The sequence below is a fragment of the Sciurus vulgaris genome (genome assembly GCF_902686455.1).
Source record: "Sciurus vulgaris genome assembly, chromosome: 7".
Classification (NCBI taxonomy): Eukaryota; Metazoa; Chordata; class Mammalia; order Rodentia; family Sciuridae; genus Sciurus; species Sciurus vulgaris.
The window spans coordinates 35989657-36010692 of NC_136467.1; the positions used below are offsets into that span (position 1 = coordinate 35989657).

Consider the following 21036-nt stretch of genomic DNA (forward strand, 5'->3'; position numbering starts at 1 on the left):
TGGCAGAAAGCTAGGAGCAGGTTACAAATAGCACCTTCCATCTCCCTGTGGATAACATCATATAACATTGTGGGAGAACATTATTCTCCTTTAGCTAAAATTTCCATAGTGAGGGAAGACTTCCTGTTAGTTTAAATGTTCTGAATTACTAGCCTACAACCATTTTTTTCCTGAAGACAGCAAATGAAACATTTCCTTTTTAAGCTGATGAATAATATCTAGGCCAGTCTGTTCACAGGTCCCTTTTAAGATGATTGAAATGGTAAGTAAAAGGAGAACAAAATATAGAATTTTTTTTTTTTTTTTAAGGCTATAAATTTGTTAGGTCAAATGACAAATCAAAAAGACTCAGTGAAGTATGCCTTTTAAATTTCTGGTTGATTGCTTGCTGGTAAGTGAAGATGCATCTCTGCATGGGTCCTCTCCACTGCGGTGTGGATTGCGACATTCACTATGACCTAAAGAGCCCAAAACCTCAATACTGTAGCATCACAAGTGTGCTCAATTGTCATTCCGCAGCTTGGTTCCGGTATGTCCCCAAAGCCTACAAATCATTATCAAACAAGAAAATCAAGTAAACAAGCTCTCTGGCCTGACTCTGATCTATACTATCATCCTTCAGTATAAAAAGGTATTCACTCAAATGGCTTGTTAAACGCTCTAATAATGAACTTGGATCAGAGAAATGATTTGCTAATGCTTTTACAAACACAGGGAGTAGGAGAGCTGATTTCCTCCCAATCACACATGCCAAATCTACTTGTTTTCAATGGCTTGGACAGAATGCTAAAGCTTGGAAATGGAAGATAAAAGTATTAATAGGAGTAAGTTAAAAAAAAAAGTTTCCTTCATAAATTATATCTGATCTCTTTTTTCTGAGATGACTGACATGTTGCAAATACAATAATTTATGGTCAGTTGCCTTTAATTCTTAAAATCATACAAAACAAACAGTTATTTAGAATGAAATAGGTTTAATATTTATAAACATGAGAAATAACTTGCAATTCAATCTGAGATCTGAATTAGCACCATCTATATACAGAATGAATTTGATATATGTGCACAAATTAGTTTTATTAATATATATATAGGTAAAACAGGTTTGTTTGATATACTTGTTTTTATGGACCCTTCTGGGATTTAAGCTTATTTTTATCAGTTGGTTGGGCATGAAACAGGTTGCACACCCCTTAGTTCTAGGGCCTTGGCAAAATTAACCTCCAGTGGCTTCCCGGTGCCTTTGGTGAGCCTCAAGGATCGAATGCAACCTCGGAATCTAATGTTGGTTGTCAGGCCAAACTGGTTGAGGCCAGCTGAAAAGACAAAACAAGAGAGCTTAGGGTTTTTGTTTTATTGCTTTTGTTTTTGGCAATTCTGGGGATGGAACCCAGGGCTTCCCACATGCTGGCAAGATCTTCCACTGTTCCACTGAACTACATCTTCAGTTTTGAAATGTTGCTGCATTAAATGCTAAGAACTTCTTTCAAAGCCAATAGTTAAAGATTAAATTGGAATGCTGTCTTGCATAAAGTTAGGCATTTTGTTTTTTGCTTTACTAATAGATTTGTAGAGAAATACCAACTTTTCTATAGTTATATATTTTGAAACATGGAAACATCTGGAATTATGCATTTGAAGACATGAAACAAATGCTGTGGTTTGGAATGAAAAAATTTACAGCAGTGACTGAAGACTATAAAGTTGTATTTTTATGAAACAAAGTAACATCCAATATTTCAAATATTGAATCAGGATATGGGTTGGTTTTAAAAGGTGACTTTATCACTTTCTTACATTGGAAAAATAAATCTGAAAATGTTAAGTTGGTTGGAAGCACACATAAAATTTTCTTCCCTTTATTAAGAAGAACCATCTGTCAACAGGCAGACCTGGTGCTAACTGGGACTTCATTTCATGGACTGAATGGAGAAGAGGGTTTATCCTGATTGTAGAAGTAGGTCTTTTTAAAACCCAGAGCTAACTTGGAAAGGGGAGCTCTCAATTGGTCCTCGTTTACTTCTTTATCTTTTGCTTCACTACTACTGAATACTATACATTGTGCATGTTGTGTAAAGCAGAGAAGCTTCATATAAATGAGGACAAAAGTTCTTTTTGCTAAAATGATGAAAGTCCATTCCAGGGGTCTGTGTTATTATAGTACTTATTAAGGGGCACTGGGCTTATTTCTTAGCAAATGGACCACTCTTACTTATGGGCACGTTAGGCAACTCTCTGTGGTTCACAGGCTATATTTAATGTGGTAGGGAAGGATTTTTGAATGCAGATTTATTGCTTGGGTTTCTTTGTAAGATAAACTCTATAATAACCTAAGGGGGAAATTAGCTGCATTTAACCCAATGATTTCCAGAACTTGAGGAAATAAGTTCCACAACATTTTATGATCCCTCTGGTATATTAATTTAAAAAAAATTAGAAAGAACACCAACTCTGGCCTCAATTGCTAGTAAATGCCTCATATCTTTTATAAGCCAAATTCATTTCCTCTAGGCTTCACTTCTTCTTGGATGAAACTTTGGGGGCTATCATGAAAAATTCAGTCCCATGTGGTCTACATAAGTAATATGCTCATTTTATAGACTGGAAATTTGAGACAAAGTGCTATATTTGTGAGGAGATTCTTAATGCTAGGAAGCAAGTATACTTAGGCACACATTTTTGGACATGTTTATATAATTATACATGTTTCAAAATCACAAACATAATAGTGCAAAGAAATTCTGGCTGGAGTTACCAATTCTTACCTGGGAAACCTCCAACAAACACAGGGTCATTTGTATCAGCTGATGTAGACGCTGGGTTTGGGCTTTGGGCTTCCACCCGGTTCCCATCTACTGTGAGCTCAATGCGGTGTTTGATCTTGTTGGCTGTGACTCTGTGCCACTGTCCATCACACAAATGTCCTGGGATCCCAGCATCGTAGAGAGCAGTGAATCGGCCAGCGCCATTGTCCACATGAAACATAAGCTAGAGAGAGTAGGAAAGCGAACAATCCCAGATGGTTTCATTAGAGGGAAATCGTGATGGTTCACAGAGCAAAAATGATCAGGTCTCTAGAAAAGATGTCACCTGGAAGCGTCTGAAATGAACACAACTGGTTCATATTAAAAATTATTTCAAAAATGGGCAGGAATTAAAATACAAATCTGATCACCCAGAGTAGCAAATTATGTTCTTTGCTTTTGGACATCATTAGTATTAATAGACAAGGTATATGAAGCTGGCTGTTTTCAGACAAGTCTGAAGTCAAACATCAAAAAAAAAAAAAAAAGGATGTAGCATACACAGAAAAATCACCACACATCATTTTAGAGTGTGAGAGTTCTTGGTGAACCTTATAAAACTTTCTTAAAAGATGTTGTTTAAAGTGATCCATTAATTTGGTTTACAAATTCACTTTAAAGGACTTTAAAAAATTTAAATGCTTGATGTTTTCATTGTATTTCTTTTCCTTCATGGATTCTATTTTATATACGGGACTGAGTTACATAAATTACTTTTGGAGGCACGTTTCATGTCACAGGTGCCAAAGACCTGAGCCAGAAGGCCAGTTAAATTCCTAACAATGAAGAACTTAGATTAGAAGTTCTTGTTTAAATGAGAAAAATCTGTTTTTAGTAATATGGCAAGGACCCTGAAATTTGAGATGTCAGAATTCTTTTGAAGCTGATGAAGAAAAGAAACATATTGAAATATTAAAAACAGTCAATTTGGCAACACATTTGACAAGGTGAAAGAAAAGAAATACAATTTTGTAAAAAGATTAAAAGTGTAAGTAAATAGTAGGAAAGTTTGTAAAATGTACAATGATGTAAATGTTGGCAAGGAGTTTAGTATACGGAGAGGAATTTGTAATCACAGATTTTGCATACACAAGGAACCTGGTGAGAAATCACATGATACATGGACATATCAACAGTATCTAGGTTACGAGCAGGTGGTAAAACTTGAAAAGGTCTAGAAAAAGTATGTTTTCAAATTTGACAAAACTATTAAGTGTTGCTTATTTGTTCATCCTTTTTGCCTAGAAGTTCCTGGATCTTTCTTTTTTGATTGTTGTTATGTTGCCTTTGTGGATGGTTTGAAGACTGTGGAGAGAGAGAGAGAGAGAGAGAGAGAGAGAGAGAGAGAGAGAGAGAGAGGAGGCAAGGCATATGTATTTTCCGTAGTTTTGTGGGGCTGGGGATTGAACCCAGGGCATTGTGCACGCAAGGCAAGTACTCTACCAACTGAGCTATATCTCCAGCCCCAAGGCACATGTAATTTAAGTCACTATGTAATTTTGATTCTTGAAGGCAACAGCATCTTAAGCCGGGGGCCATGGAAGTGTACAGGATATGCGCAGAGCTGAAGCTAAAATCCAAATAGAAAACCTGTGAGATGTCTTGCTTTGCCTCCTTGTTTTACTTGCTCCCTATAGTACAAAGGGTATATAAACAGGTCATCTCACTGCAGGTTGCTGGTCATAGGCAGGCAGGGACTAAAGAGGTGTTGAGAATTAGATTATTCATTGTTAGCAAACTGACAAAACACTTCCGTAAGTTTGCTCTTTTTTTGAAATGGTATCTGGATGCTTTTAAATAAAAATTGAGAAATTGCTGTTAGTTGGCCATCCTGTTTTCTAAGGGATGCCTACCCTATTTTTTTTTTTTTTTTTTTGCGGTGCTGGGGATTGAACACCCAGGGCCTTATGCTTGCGATGGAAGCACTCTATCAACTGAGCTATCTCCCCAGCCCGATGCCTACCCTATTAAAGGAGGTAGACTGATTTAGATGGTCCAAACCTTGTTCAACTGGAATCAATAGTTGCATAGACTGTGTTCACAGAAGAGCATAACAGAGTACTTAGCACAACATAGTAAGAGTTTGAGTTAAAAAATGACTTGGTCCATTATTGGTCAACCCGATCCAATTGCCTTGCTGTAGGCTTAACATATTTAAAGTTTAAACTGGCCCAGAGAATAATGCTGAAAACACATACAAATTAACATAATCTGGAAGAAAGAAAAGAGACACTGTAGCTTTCTGAGGACAAAGAAAATATCAAGACTTCAAAATGGAGTTCTCTACGTATGAATAATGATGTCATCAAGAAACTGGTGTTTGGATTGCCAACACTCACCTTTTCATCAATCATTTCAATTCCCATCCCATCCATTTTTTGACTACTGATTCCCAGAAGAACTCCAGTTGTTCTAGTTGTACGGAACTCAAATTCTATAAGAAGGTCCAATCCCACTTTGAATCCACCAACTGTAAAATAAAGTGTTTTTATTTTTTTTTTTAATGGGAATTAGAGTGTAGACATTGATAATTTAAATCTGCACAGTGTATTGGTTTTACTAGATTTCAATTCACGCTACCCAAATGAGGCTGAGGTTCCAGACACCCATATAGCCTATGGTGTCTGTACATCATTGTGTACAGTACACAATGTGTACCATTGTGTCAGTACATATTTTATGATTTAGCTTATTTTCTACCATTGTGTCAGTACATATTTTATGATTTAGCTTATTTTCTTGGCTGCCTTCTCTCCAGGAATGTAAATTCTGTGAGGGTATAGACTGTCTATATTGCTCAACATTTTATTCCTGTGTATATCAAAGTATCTAGCATATATTGGAAGTTTAATAGATATTTGTTGAATAAATGAATGAATGAACACACACTGAGATGGAATCAAAGAACCTCAAAGCTAGGTATGATTTTTTTAGAAGTCTGTCTGATGGACTACGTAAAGAATTTCAAAGACTATTGAGTAAAATTTTATTGATGCACTCTAAATGGTAGCACAATGATGTGAAAGAGTAAAAGTTACCAAGTATTTTATTAATAAAAATAGAAACTGCAAATACAATTTTTAATGAGAAGATTCTGGAATATACACGGACTTTTCTAATTCATCCAGTTAATTCTTTTCTCTATAATTTTACATATTTGATTTATTGATTTGTTTAATCTTTTAACATGTATTTAAGATATTTCTCATAGAAACAAAGTGATTATTCTAGACCACATGAACTGAATGGCATATTAGGAAAGGACTCATGGAAAATTTCTGTATGTCTTATATTTATTAGACAGGAAATAAATGCAGTGCGTAACCACAACCATTGCTAGTGAAGGGTGGGACCTGTTATGTAAAGACTGTTCTTCTGAGAACCTTAATGGTTCTGGATGGGCAAAGGTGGATTTATAGAAGTTTTGAAAAGTAAAGGGTAGAAGAAGTTGAATTGTTTTGCACAGTAAAAAATAAAGGGAAAAGTAAGAAGCAAAGGATGACATGGGCAGTTCAGCTGAGGACAGAGGGAGCGTAGAGGCCAATAAAAACTCGAGTGATTGGATGGCTGGCATGCTCTGAAGAACGAAGAAGGCCAAGTTGTGTTTTTCAGTGAAGTAACCTCCTCTGACCACCCAAGTCTTATGTATGTTATAGTGTGCTCTGTGGAGAGGATGAGGAGTTGTTGAAAATTAGGGACGTGATTAATTTTCTGATCCAGTTGGAACCAGAACCAAGAGTTCTGCTGGATGGTAAGTCAATCCACTAGCTACAGACGCTGAAGTTGAAGTCTGCCATCCATTCTGAAGAAGAGAATGAATTTGTGGAAATCTTGGGAAAGCATTTGGACTTCCACGGCATGTCAAATTTGGGGTTTAACATAACCTCCAATGTTTCAGTGTTTAACATGTGTTTTTCTGATTTCTGCTTCTGCATAGGTGATGTTTCCCATTTAGGCTTTGGGACGGGGTCCTAATCTTCCACCTCTCACAGCTTTTGTAGGGAATGTCCAACTCATCTTCTAAATCTTTACTCAAATATGAATTCTTCCTTGAAACTTTCCTGATTTTTCAACCTAAATTAATCTTTCTTCTAAATATCTACAGAACTTTGCTTCTTTTATAGTTTTGAATTGTTTTTACTTGTCTTCTTGTGATTTTTGAGCAAATTATATCTTACCTATTGATCGTATATTATTAAAGGAAGGAACTACATCTTATTTATTTCTCTGTTTCCCATAACAATTTCCACGTTAGGAACTTATAATTTTTTAGTGAACAAATACACATGTCTATGCAAACCATAATATTAATATTCTAAAAGTATGTTAATGTCAGATTTTTTTTTTTTTTTTGGTTATTAAAGAGAGGTTAGTTCCAGTTTTTTTTTTTTTTCCACTGTCAGTAAGAAATAAGCACAAGTATGTGTGCAGTGTGTGAATGTGTGCGTGTATATCATGAGATGGAGTCTGGCAAAGAATTGAAGAGGAAGAAAGAAAAATGGTATCATATATTCAGAAAGGTAGACAGGGAAAACTGGAAGGTAGAGAAATCACATAGCATAAACATGCAGAGCTTTTCTGCAAGAATTATACTTATTTTGCTGTCATTGGTCTTTAATGAAGGAGATAAAATAAACTCTCCAACTAAGTTTTCACTTTATTTTTTCTATTAGTTCTTATCAGAATATCTTATATGTAAATTTTTAAGAGGTACTTTTTTTTATGACTTCTAGAAGCTCATGTTACATTTAAATAAAGAGGATGAGCTTGGGATTCTGGGACTTTTAGTTTTTGGTATGGGTAAGAAAGTAGAATTCATACATAGGTAATATGCAAAAGGAAGTAAAAGGAGGAGCCTCACCTGCTTTGGCAAATCCTGTCCCATCAAAATAGGTTCCCCTTTGAGCATTCGCAAAGCAAGTCCCGACATGGAAGCTGGAGGTTGGCTGTTCAAGATCAACAGGGGCTTCTTCCATGTGAAGATTCCTAATGCAGCCATCAATGCTGTAGGTCACCTAAGCATTCAGGGCAGAAAACACAAATGTCCAGTTTTAGCAGAACGTTGCCTTTTTGTGCAATATAATCATTTGTGGGATGCTTGGTGCATGGAGTCATGGGTCTGTTGTCTTAGACCATCCCTCCTGGGGTCTGTATCACCCCAGGAGTACATGGGTGCTGAGAATCTTGTGTTGTGCTTCTCTTTTAGGTCGTAACCAACACATCTGTCTGATATTCTAAAGACTGCACACTATGTTGCGTTATGTGACCTGTGGTTTGACAGAACTATGGGCTGTGCACAGGTATGGTAGCTTTTGATGTGTTTCTAATGTTGCCGATTTCATGTTCTTATTAATAATGTATTAATCTCACTATATATATATATATATATATTTTGTTGTAATCTATATTCAAATTCTGTCTGAAAAAGCAATTAGGTTTGGTTCAGTGCTTGTTCCTTTTGAAAATAATGAAACCAGTGGGTCATCCACTAAAAAAAACACACATTCAGGAGTTTGCATGAAACTTTTGGGCCTTGAGGAATTCGGAAATAACTCAATCATATTCTGCACACACACACACACACACACACACACACACACACACACACACACACATATTGTACCTAGGATTAAACTCAGGGGCACTCAACCACTGAGCCACATCTCCAGCCCTTTTTTGTATTTTATTTAGAGACAAGGTATCACTGAGTTGCTTAGCACCTTGCTTTTGTTGAGGCTGGCTTTGAACTCACAGTCCTCCTGCCTCAGCCTCCTGAGCTGCTGGGATTACAGGGGTGCACCACCGCACTCAGGTGCACCACTATATTTCATTTGGTTTTAGGAATTCAAGTTAGTCACTTTTGCCACTATTACCTCAGAGACTCTTATTTTGATGGACCCAGGTAGCATATCTGATAGCCATGAAAAAAAGAGCAGTCATTCACAAGAAAAGTCAAATGCCGAGAAATTGCCTTTGATAAATGAATAAAACTATCATGTGCTCTAATTTGAATATAGAAATGTATCTCATCATATCTAGTGAATTCTCTAAAAACACTAATCCTCTGTGCTGTTCAGAATAACACTTTTCAAAGGAAACCAGGATATATGGTCTGACAAAAAATTATTTTGTGACTATTGATTTACAAAATTGTGAGAACTATAAGTTCTGAATCTGAAATTGAATAAGTATTCTTTGACTACCACATTTCTCCATAGTCTCTAAGTCTCTAGTCCTGAAATGGTATCATGAATACCATCATCTTTATCTTACTTGTCCAGTATTTTCTACATGCCTGGTTCTCTTTCAAATACTTAAAATATACTACCTCATTTCATCTTTACAGCAACTCTGGTATTTTCATTACCCTACTTTGCAAAAGAGGGGACTTTGCTAAAGAAAGATGAAGCATTTGTTCAAGGTCACACATCTTGTCAATAGTTAGGCAGATATTTAAACCAAGGGAGTTGGGCTCCAGGGTCCACTCTCAGTGTTCTGTGACATTACCTCACACAGTTTAATCTGTCTAGAAAACATTTTATCATGTCTCAGAAAAGATGATTTCCTATCCACCTGCAAATGTTCATGAGCCCATGTGATCTAACAATTTAAAAATACATACATAAATAAGTGACTAAGATATTTAGACAACAAGGAAGGAATTAGACACTTACTGGACCAATTCTTCGGGTGGTATAGTTGATAGGTAACCCACCAACATACAGCATTCCCACAACATCCAGGATATCTGCTTTCTTGGGACTGATAGTTCTGTTGGAGGAGTCATCTACATAAAGAATTCCTTCTTGCTTAATTCTCATAATCTTAATCTACAAAAATGAAAAAGTCATTAATGTCAATCTTGAATGATTTCAAATATGCATAGTATAAGACATAAGAACTTGTGCGGTACTCATAAGGAAGGGGAAATAATTTATGGGCTAAGCCATAATGTAAAGGCGTGTACACCTATTCAACATAATATTTCAAACTTTGTCTTTTCCATGACTATCACCACTAAAAAGTTACAAGCTTTTCCTGAGTAAGTTTTAGGTTGAAGTTGCTTCTAGAGGCTTTCAGGTGTAAATATGTCTCAAAAGACAGGTGAGTTATATGAAAACTTACAGACTGATAGCACTGCCATGAATAAGTGGGCTGCAAAATTCATGTCTAGTTTTAAGAGTGTTTTAGTTTGAGCAAAACCTGGACTTCTCTTGCCATTTGATACCTGCTACATCTCTCTATCTAACAGGCCCTTCTTGTGCAGAATTAGAAGAAGAGCTTGGGTAGGGGAGGCGCGGTCATTTCTGCAGCAGCTGATTAGTCCAAAGTCAGGGAGGAAGATCGAAACCCTACTGATGCTGAAATTATGGCAGTAAAGGGAGCATCTTCCAGGACAGAATAAAAGAAGGTGTGTGAAGATTGGCTTGAGTATAGAACCTTAGAGTCTAAATTTAGCAAAGGGATTACGTGAGCCTGTGGAATGCTGGAGCCCAAGGATGGTTTTAAAATGAGTCTGGGTTAGGATTAGAGTAATCTAACACATCACTTTATAGGTATCTATTCTAGTGTGGGGAATAATTTTAAAATCTTCAAAAATAAAATCTGCCTTTGATTTGGGTAATTATCTTATTTAGGTCTCTTAATCCTAACTTTATTATGGCCTCAAATATGTCTTTTTCTCAAGTGTCATATTTATTATCCCATTACCCAGAGATCAAAATAAGTATTAATGGGAGGAGAACTCCTCCATTGAGATTTCTATTTGCTAATTGTAAGTTTCCAATCAAGTATAAAGACTGCATTTCTTATTTCTGAGACAAATTGGTTGATGTAGAGTTTGTATTATATATATATATATATTTTTTTTTTAGGTTCTTTGGCTTTTTATATGATTTGACAAGTCAAATTAGATTAACACATCAAATCTAACATCTAATAATATCCTACTCTGAAAATTAAACATTTTATTGGTCTACCTAGGGAAACTGTACTTAATAGGCTATCACAGGTGCAGAGACAAATTTTGAGTTTTTGTTTTAATCAGGCAGTATATTATCTACTTGCGGTCATGCCAAAGACGATTGTAAGCTGGCAAATGAGCCTTCTGTGCCCATAATAGCACCAGTTTCTGGGTGGAAGGCCAACCTTTTAAAGTTGTTCCAAATGACTATGGGTGGAAATGGTACTTTAGGGCCCTTTAAACACGACACTGCAGAGATCCCCAGACTCTTGGTTTTCTGACACCCCTAAGTCTTAGGCCCCCATCTGAGTGTGACCGACTTATAGTATTTCTTGAAAGAGAGGTCTTATAGTACCTTTGAAATAGGCACATGTAATCTCAAAATAAATATTATTCCTCTACATTAACTACCCAGAGCTTTATGATTAATACACACTGTAGCCTATAATTCTTACTTAGACTGGTGGGAATGTCTTCAACCCCTTGGCCCAGTTTGCAGACAGATGTTCGGGAGCTGCAGTCTTGTAACAATAGCAAAACCCTGGAGCACCATGATCGGGTTTGTAAGTGGTCAAAGGTCAACCTACCCAGGATATGATCACATATTCCAAGGTTGTGCAAGTTGTATACAGCACTGGCTTTATTTTTAACCTCTGCCGCATTCCAGGAGCATGAGAGTTAGTGCCTGCCCTGGCAAAATAGTGCTGGCACAAGGGGAAGGTCCTTGGCTGTCACCTGGAGAGCTGCCACCATGCTAGGCACCATTACCTTGTGCCACTGGCCATCATTGATTTTGGTAGGGATCATGGTGTTGGTGTCCCCACTCCCCAAGTCGTAACTGAAGTACGGCAATCCATTTCTCAGCTGAACTGTAGCAAAATCAGCGTGATTGATCCGAGCCATGTAAAAAAGCAAGCCTGATTCCGCTTCGGTTCGCACTTCCAACTCAATTGTGAGGCTGTGAAATTAAAGCATGTGAAGGGAAACAGAAAAATAAGAGAATTCTTATGTTGAGATGGAGTGGTGTCAACTTCTGGGTTCATTTTCATAACATAGGTAAAATCTTCTCTGACAGAGCTTGCCTGGGCTACTGATTTCCTAAATGGAGCTCCTCAGGCCCAGACAAATATAATTCTATTCTCTACTGTACTCAGCAAAAGTAAATAAAAAACTAACTTCATTAATTAGTAAATGTAGTTGATAAAATTTGATTAAATGTGACTATTCAATATTTCATTTACCAGTTCTTATACAATACCTCAGAATAATACGCACCGGTTTTTAACTTTCGTGTCATCAAAAGCAATGGCAAGGTGACTGTTTTTCGAAAGCCCGAACTGCTTGCTCCCCATCAAAAGAGCTGGTTCTGATTCTGCAGCACAAGGTCCCTGTAAAACACCGAGGAGGGAGAGAGAGGAGATTATGAGCTCTGTTTTTTAAACAGGCAACGCTGTTTGCTTCTTACCTATTACCTTAGTGTCCTGGTATAATCTTAAAATCCTTAAAAATAAAAACTATTGTTCATCTCTGTAATCTACAGTGTAGTAGATTACAGTGTTAAATGCTTGGTGAATGTGAATCAGTTTTCTTATAGCACACCCTTAAATTGCTAAACAATATGCTTAAAAATTCATCAATTCTTATTTTCATTAAGGAAAATAAGGAAAAATATTGGAAAAATATTTTTATAATATTTTATAAAATATAAGATATTTTATAAAATATTATATAAGGAAAAATATTGTTTATATTTCGGAGGAAACAGTAATTTCTTTTTCACATTTATTTCACCTATGAAGAATTTTATTCTTGGAAGACTGAACAAGGAAAATGACAAGCTAGCCACCTGCATTAAAAGGGTAGGAAAAAGTGTTCCTTCTTGTCCTCCCATTTCCTTCTCCCACTATATTACTTTTCCTTGAAAATTATCAGTCTACTAGAAGGTTGCCATGAATTTAGACTTTCAAGATGGTGTATCTAAACCTGCAAGTCAGCCCATTCAGGTCCTTAGTCGGTTGCTAGGCAACCCAGCACATTTTTTTAATGTAAACTACCATACACCATTTCCACTTCTCCTGTTCAAAGATGAGCTTCCTAGGGTGCTTAAGAGGGACAGCTAGGTACAGGGCTGTGCTGTCACTTGATTTAATGCTCTGCCCTCACCATCTTGAAATCCTTAGCAACTTTTGATCAGGGGCTCTATCTACGTTTTCATTTTGCATTGAGCCTTGCAAATTATACCATCGATCCTGGCTATGTGGACCATATTTGGTTGCTGTAACAAATAACCCAGTAATCAAGGTTCTGCAAATAAAATCGGCAAACTTCTTTCCCTGTTCTCTATTTTCACAAGATAGCTCCATGTACAGGCAGCTTAAGAAGTCTTTTAGAACTCGCAGTACATGGGAAAATCAATAACCTGCGCACTCTGCCTGGTACATCTCTTTTTAAGATCTGAGCTTAATAGCTCTGGATGGGCCACTGCCCAATGAGTGCTGACTCAGCCGAGGTTTCCAAACAGCCCAGGGCTTGCTTTGGATGCAGAGTGTTCCAGTGTACCTCTGAGATGACTCATCAGCACACAGGAAATCTTTACTTGAGGAATAGCCTTGTTCTCTTTTCTCTTGAGCTTAGTCAAATGCAACATTCTGGCACAGCAGGCAAAGGGCTTAAAGTGTTTCGAAATGCTGTAAAATTGGTCTTCATGGAAGTATTTCTCTTCTTGCTTCCCAGGAGATGGTCAGTTATAAAGAGCAGACTGTGGCTAAAATTCATATAGCAATGCAAAAACCCAGTAGGAAGGACAGGAAAATGCTACTCACGGCACCTTATTTCCACTGCCCACAGTGAGAGCACAAATGGAAAGGCTCTGGTGGCTTAATGTCTCTGTCCTCAGTGAGGCTATTAATAGAACTGGGATCATTTATCAATCTTTTGCAGTATTTCCTGTACACAGGACCTTCTCAAAAACACATGTAGCCGACAATTCTCAGAAACCTCTGAGAGAATCCTATCTGCTGTGAGTCCACGGGGGCAGAATTTCACTAACACATCTTTAAACCTTCATCTTTGAAAATGGAGAAACTGGAAAGGTCAATGGATGCTGAGGAATTAGGGAGCAATAATGTCTCCTGAAAGGAAACCACAGTGTGTTACGCTCCTATCATTGTTACTATCGACAGCTACTTGTTCGGTTACTGAATGTAGATGTTAATAGAAAAAAATCATATTTGAATTTGAATAAAATAAAACCATGTTCTTTTGTGATCTTTATACTGATCTCAGTGGCAGTTGTAAAGATTGGGTATGTCACTGGTGGCACCTGTATACTATGGAGAGCTTGTTTTTATCTGTTACGTGGAGGCCCAAACACCATGATAACTTTGTCAGCTAGACAGGTGTTTCCAAAATAGGTTCTGAACTGAACAACAGTTCTTTGTCACATACTATCAGATTTTCTAGATGGAAGTGGTCCTACTTAAGTCCTTTGAGGAAAAAACCTTGGCCAGAAAAGAACAGGGACTTTGTCAAGGTCCTTCTAAGAACCATGAACACCCCACTTAAAATGAAGAACATTCCTCAAAATTCCCACTTTACTTTTGAAAAGGGTGGATCTGGACAAGCGGGCAGAAGCAGTGGTTAATATAATGGTGTACTACAACTGGCCTAAGCTGAAGAAGACGGTGGGAACAAACTGATTAATGGGTAACCACAAAGTAGAAAGCCAGGATGGTAAATTCAGCCTTCTTTGAGGACATCAAAAACTGACACTAACATCGATTTGCAATCAGATTGTATATTACAGATATTGCTTTAATAAAATGTCTATCACCTTTCTCTACTCTATAAAATTGGAAGTAGGAAAAGCATGGAGAAGTGCTAGTGTAAGAGGGTTTTTACATGTATCTGATTTAGGATTTCAGGAAAAGAAAATCCTCTGACCTCTAGTTTAGCAATATTTTGGTACAATCTAGATCTCTCCCCGTGCTCAGTTAAAGGGAGCCTGGACTGAATCTGAATCATGTCTGCTTTCCATCATCATCTCTGGGTGAACTGAATCTGAGTCTGAAATTAGAATGGGTGCAGGGCAGCGCTGTTCTAGAGGTTTGCTTGCTGTTACTGCGGCTTCCCTTCCCCCTCCCTCAGTCCCCCAGAGGGTGAAGCTGCTCCCTCTGTAGCTCTGGCTTCTCTCGCCCTTCTAACATTTTAAAGGGGAACATGTGAGATGCATCAGAAAATGCTTGTGCTATGCACAAGAATGAAATGATCTTGTCAGTAAGGACGTTTTCAACCCTGCTTCCCATAGAAATCTAAGCTAAGCCAGAGGAGTAGGAGGAAAGATCTCATTAGGTAATTCCAAGAAACCTTTAAAGATGGCTCATTGCAAGATGAATTTTCCTCCTCTCACCTACAAGAGCTTGAGGAGAGTCTTTATCGTGATGCTGTTCCTGCGCTGTTTTGGAAACACTGATCTCTGAAATGTGCTAAACAATTAAAAAAAAAAAAAAAAAAAAATCAGTCTCTGTAGAGGCTCATCAATCTCAACGTGTTACAATTCTGCCACCTTGTGGGGACTCTTTAAAATACTGCAAGTACATTATGGGGGAAATGATATATGGAGAGGACTGGGATGTGCTTTTTAATTTGTCTCTGCTTGACTGGTGACAAGTTGTAGGCAGACTGACTTGGACTTGGAGAGGGAGTCTAATGTCACAGTGTTTCTGTTGATATGAGCAATGATATGGTTGGAGAGGATTCTGAAGGAAGTCAGACTTCCCACAGCCATGTTTAGGGAAGTGGAGAGTATGCTGATTAGTAATGAGGTGAAAACCTTTTCACCCTATTTAATTCTAAGTCAGAGTAAAATAGTGGGGTCATATTCAACTTCTGATTGGTGGATGACATTTGGAAATAAATTATTGGATTCAAGATAGTACATGATTCCCTGATAAGCATCCCTCACATTCAGATAGGTGCAGAGCAGAGATTTAAATTGCATTTATGAAAATTGACATCTTTGTTCTTGAAAGCACCAAAGACCAATCATCAGAAGAAAAAAAAAAAAAAAACTGCATGATTTTTTTCTTTCATGAGTCAATAATCCCCCAAACAACTGTAGGCTAAAATCATATCTGATGATTATTTGTGATTTTCTTTATGGATGAATACTCGGTGGAAGATACTAGTTTTTTTTTTTTTTTTAATTTAAACTGACTTTAATGTCCTGAAATGTAACATTCCTACTCAAGCTATTTATTGAGAAACTGAATTATATTAACTCCCTGCACACTAGCTCTATTGGTGATTACTGGACATTTTCAGTGATATTTACACACTGATGCCTGAAGAGAGATTCCTTGAAGTGTGTAGAGAATGTGTGTTTTTCCTTTAAATACATATCAGTACCCAATCGATTTATCCTTTGGCCTTGACTGTACTTAACTTTTAAAGTCGTAGTATTAAATCTGCTGGAGAAATCACTTTCTTTTTCTCTATCCTTTCCTTCTCTGCCTACTTTATCCCCTCAATTCCCCAAGAGCCCTTATCAACACAGCCCTCTTCATGGCTCCTTATATTGCTCTTCATGATTTTCACACTTTAAACTTTGAGGTTCACAGTTCAACTTTCCTATAAGATGCAAGTGAAAAAATAAGCAGCAGGCATTGTGTACAAACCACACAGCCACTCTCATTATGGGAACACGGTGTAAACGGGACACGGACTCTCAGGGGACTTGCCATGTTTTGACACATCAACGCCTTTCTGTAATACTGGAAGACTCTTACCTCCCCTGTTCCCTGTCATTCTAGATGAGAAAGATCTGCAAATAATATGCAGAAATGCTTTTTCCAGATCTAAATGGGCTGAGGAATAAGAGGGAAGAACAAAGGGATGATAAGCTTCTGTGCCATCAAATGAGATAACATGCACGAAATGCCCTCCAATTGCTTAGGTTCTATCATGTATTAACCACACAGGATTGAGGAAATTCATTTCCCAGGGCAGGGCTTTCTCAGGAGGTTTTTCAATTGCTATCTTCTTGCTGTTAGCTGCTGACAGGGTTGGGTGGAAAGAAGAAAAAGAAGGAAGAAGAGGAGATCCTTTTTGTCAATTGCACTAGAACAAATATGGGGCTCATATACAAGAAGCTTCCACATCGAAAATTAACTTACTCTGGCGTGGTGACTACACCTATAACACCGGTGGCTGGGGAGGCTGAGGCAGGAGGATAGAGTTCAAAGCCAGCCTCAGCAAAAGTGAGGTGCTAAGCAACTCAGTGAGATCCTGTCTCTAAATAAAATACAAAAGAGGGCTAGGAATGTAGCTCAGTGGTTGAGTGTCCCTGAGTTTAATCCCTGGTACACTCACACAACCCCCCAAAATTAACTTGTCTTAACTATTAAGTAAAAATTCTTAAAAATCTAAACTTTGATAAAAATAAAACAGTGGGAATTGTAAATGATGAGAAACTTGGGTTCTAATCGTCACATGCTGGAGTTTGAAATTGCTTAAAAATAGAATACCCTCCCGCAACCCATTCTCCCTAGTGCTTTCTTCCACCCTTTAAGTATGAGAGGTTAAACTAAATAGTTCACACAGAAGGACTGACAGAGCCATGGGCCTTACCATGAACCAGGGGCTCTGCACGCAATGTGTAACTTATTCTCCGGTGATAATTCTCAAAGGTAGATATTATTATCTTATCTTTCAATGGGTTACCTTATATTTTGAGAGGACCAATCACCTGCCAGAGTTCACTGAACAAAAGTGGGCTGGGCTGGAAGCTAGGGATTACTTACTCTCGTGCTATCACTCTTGTTACCCACCCCAACTAGCAATGATGCTATCATCTTCATCTCTACATTTATTAGACAATTAATACTGGTTTAAAAATAAATTTTTAAAACTTTAAGTTTTAGTGACCTTTAAAGAGAAGACTCCTCTTCCCCCACACAAAAAAAGATAGAAAATAAGGAAGAAATCAAACTAAGAAAGGAGATGTATGTGGCTCCACAATCTGAATTTCTATAATACAATTCCATAAAGTTCATTCTAAAATTATAATTCTGACCACACAGTCATAAAGAATTACAATGTACAAGAGAGGGGCGATAGCAGATAGAGTTTAGATGCTTTTGTGACTTTTGTGCCAATTCTCACTCATGTAACCTTGGACCATGTTCGAATTGCTAAGGTCTTCTCTAGCTGTGATATGAAGAGTAACTTCTCTACTGTTCTTTCCAGAACAACCAGTTGGGCCGCTCCATAATTTGTTGGCCATGTTCTTATCTACTAAGTGTAATGCTATAGCTTTGGAAAACTTAAACCATATACTGCTTAAGAGAAAAGGGAAGTCAGAATTAAAACAGAAAGTTCCAAGAAAACTCAAGAGAGTAGAAACCTCCGGTTCCATTTCTAAAAATGGGGTTTTTAGAAATCACAGAGGAATGTGCTTGAGATGACCTATAAAACAACATTTGGGTGGGCACTTAGGAAAGAAAGGGGATTATTGGAGGCCAGTAGGGGTCTTCTCCAAAAAACCAAACCAAACCATCAGGTACAAGATGAGAGACCTGACTGAAGGAAATTCTAGGGATAAGAAGACCCATAGGGTGAGGTTTCCTTCACAAAATATTGTACCTGTTTAGGAGTCAACAGCATGGGTGAACCCATTGAAAACATTAACAATCCAGATACATTAATAGAAAAAATGATAACAGACTCAGGGACAAAGTGCTGTCCCTGATCTGGCCATTCCTTTTTTGAGTAGAGGGTCTGTCCTATGTGCCATATTTTAAAAGGGATATTTCAAACTCAAGAGTATTGATTTCTGGGGATATTAAGATTATAAATTTGGTCATACAAAGAATACCTGATTAAGTGGGATATTTAGTCGGGGGGAATAAGACTTAACTATTTTTGAATCTAAAAGGGTCATTAATAGGGATGCTAATGTGTTTGGTTATAGAAACACCACGATTACATGGAAGTTATAGGGATACAGTTTGACTTCAATATAACCAATGGGTTTCTAACAACGAGAACCTGTTTATGATGACCCTGGAAAACCTTGTCAACGAAGTGTTCAAGCAAAGGCTCCAAGTCCACATGAAGTATCCCACAGAAGGAGTTCACACGCGAGTCTAGGGAGGTGATGGAACCTGATGATCTCTAGGGCTGTTGACAAATGTAGTTTATAATTCTAAGTTTGTGGTTGAGAAATTAGGGTTTATTTTCCTAGAAATCATTTTATAAGGGCATGCTAGGATTTAAGGTCAAAAAAGTCTATCCAACTACTGTTTTTAATTCTTCAATTGAAAATACATTCTTGAGCCTAGGGAACACTTGCTTTTAAGAAATATAAGGCAAGAAAGGAGGAGGATCATTAACCTTCCTTTTGCTGGGAAAAGATCTAGACTGAAGCCACAGTATAAAATTGCTGAGGGAATATTCTGAAATCCACATAGCAGATCTCTGTGATACCTCAGGGGGAAATCACCCCACATGACTGATGGCCTTTTGTTTGCTCATTGTGTGATAACTGGGTATTTTCTTTGGTGAGAGAACATTAATAATATTTCTAATACTTGTAAATAAAATAATTAATAGCTTGTAGGGATCAAATAAAATAAGATTAAATGCCCACAGGATACTGGACACATCCTAATCACTCACTGAAGGCAGGAATCCCTCAGTGTATCAATGTGATAATGTGTTTCTTCTAATTCTTAAAGAACTTCCACATGCATGATCCCATTTGGTCATCACAGTAACTCCATGCAATAGGCAAGGTAGGTGCTAAGGTCCACATTTTATAGAGGCTAAATTGGTGCTGAGAGTAAATGACCAGTTTTACTGATTGATGATTACTTGCCCTGTCATTTAATACATTTTCTAGTGATAACGAGCTCACGGCTTTACAGAACAACCCATTCCATCATGGAAATCAAAGAGAATGGGATGGTCAAGAGTCTTCTGCACTCGAAATAACATGTTCCACCCACTACTGGTGATGGATTACAGATATGATCAGATGCTGTTGATGCTAGTGAAATTGACCCCCTCTGACACTGTGGTGATAGGAATGTAAATGGGCGTAACCTCCGGAAAAGGAAATTCAGATACGTGTGTTGAGAACCTCAGATATATTCATATTTTGGTCTCATAATTCCCCATCTACGCATCTATTCTAAGAAAAAAAATTGGAAATGATGAAAAAGTTTGATTCACAGAAGCGATTATCAGAGTTTAGGTTCTAATACTGAAAAACTACAAATATTCTACAGAGCCCACAATGACTACTCAAAGAAGAATAAATTGTAAAGGCAGAGTGCTGCAGTGATAGTGAGCCAGACTTTGGAGAAAGATCCATGGGTTTTAATTTCCTATCCTGACACTAACTAGCTGGGCGACGGGGTGAGTTACTTAAGTTAGCTAATTCTTATCAAATTCACTCAAAGTGGAATGACGATTTGTATTTTACAGAGCAGTTACAAGAATTACACATAACATGGAATGGAAATTGTTTAGATAGCAGCTAAAACATAGTAAGCCTTTGAAGACAGTAATTATTATCATTACCATATAATAATCATGATATCTATGAAATACTTAGTATATGACAGACATATGGCAAACATTTTATTTTAATATCCTAATAATAACATATGTGCTGTCAATGTCCTCACTTCACAGACGAGGAAACTGAGGAATAGTTTGACCAAACAGCTTTCCCAAATTCTTTTTGTTGTTGTTCTTTTTAGATATACATGATAGTAGAGTGTATATTGACATATTGTACATACATGGAGTATAACTTATATTCTAATTAGGATCCCATTCTTGTGGTTCTACATGATATGGGGTTATAGTAGTCGTGTATTCACATATGAACATAGGGAAGTTGTGTCCGATTCATTCTGTCTTTTGTGATCCCATCCTCCCTCCTTTCTCTTTATTCCCCTTAGCTTTCCCAAATTCATATAGAGGGTTGGTTGGACTAGGATCGATTGAACTGGGATTTGACTCCAGGCAGTCTGACTACTACCTCCTGCACTGTGACATATTTTTGAGTGTCTTTATATGTGTGTGTATCATAATTTAAAAAAAACATAGCAGACTCACACATTTACGTGATGTTTAGAAACAGTAATTATTACTTACTAATAATACCATTATTAGTATTAATTGTGTATTATGAGTTTTTTAAAATGAGATGACCAAATTTCATGGGCACTGGTGTGAGATCTGTATGTAAAAGGCAAATAA

The 21036-nt window shown here is 37.3% G+C and overlaps 1 protein-coding gene across 1 annotated transcript in view; it reads right to left on the bottom strand.

The window, feature by feature from the left end:
* Nucleotides 1-231: 231 nt before the first annotated feature.
* The window catches only part of LAMA2 (laminin subunit alpha 2), a 620167-nt gene continuing 599362 nt past the window's right edge, over nucleotides 232-21036 (bottom strand). The window contains exons 58-64 of the mRNA XM_079148222.1: nucleotides 12043-12155; nucleotides 11536-11725; nucleotides 9479-9634; nucleotides 7666-7819; nucleotides 5144-5274; nucleotides 2766-2988; nucleotides 232-1316 (exon numbers count right to left, since the gene is read on the bottom strand). Of these exons, the coding sequence (XP_079004348.1) occupies nucleotides 1159-1316; nucleotides 2766-2988; nucleotides 5144-5274; nucleotides 7666-7819; nucleotides 9479-9634; nucleotides 11536-11725; nucleotides 12043-12155 (1125 nt within the window). The 3' untranslated portion in view covers nucleotides 232-1158. The remainder of the gene's footprint in view (nucleotides 1317-2765; nucleotides 2989-5143; nucleotides 5275-7665; nucleotides 7820-9478; nucleotides 9635-11535; nucleotides 11726-12042; nucleotides 12156-21036) is intronic.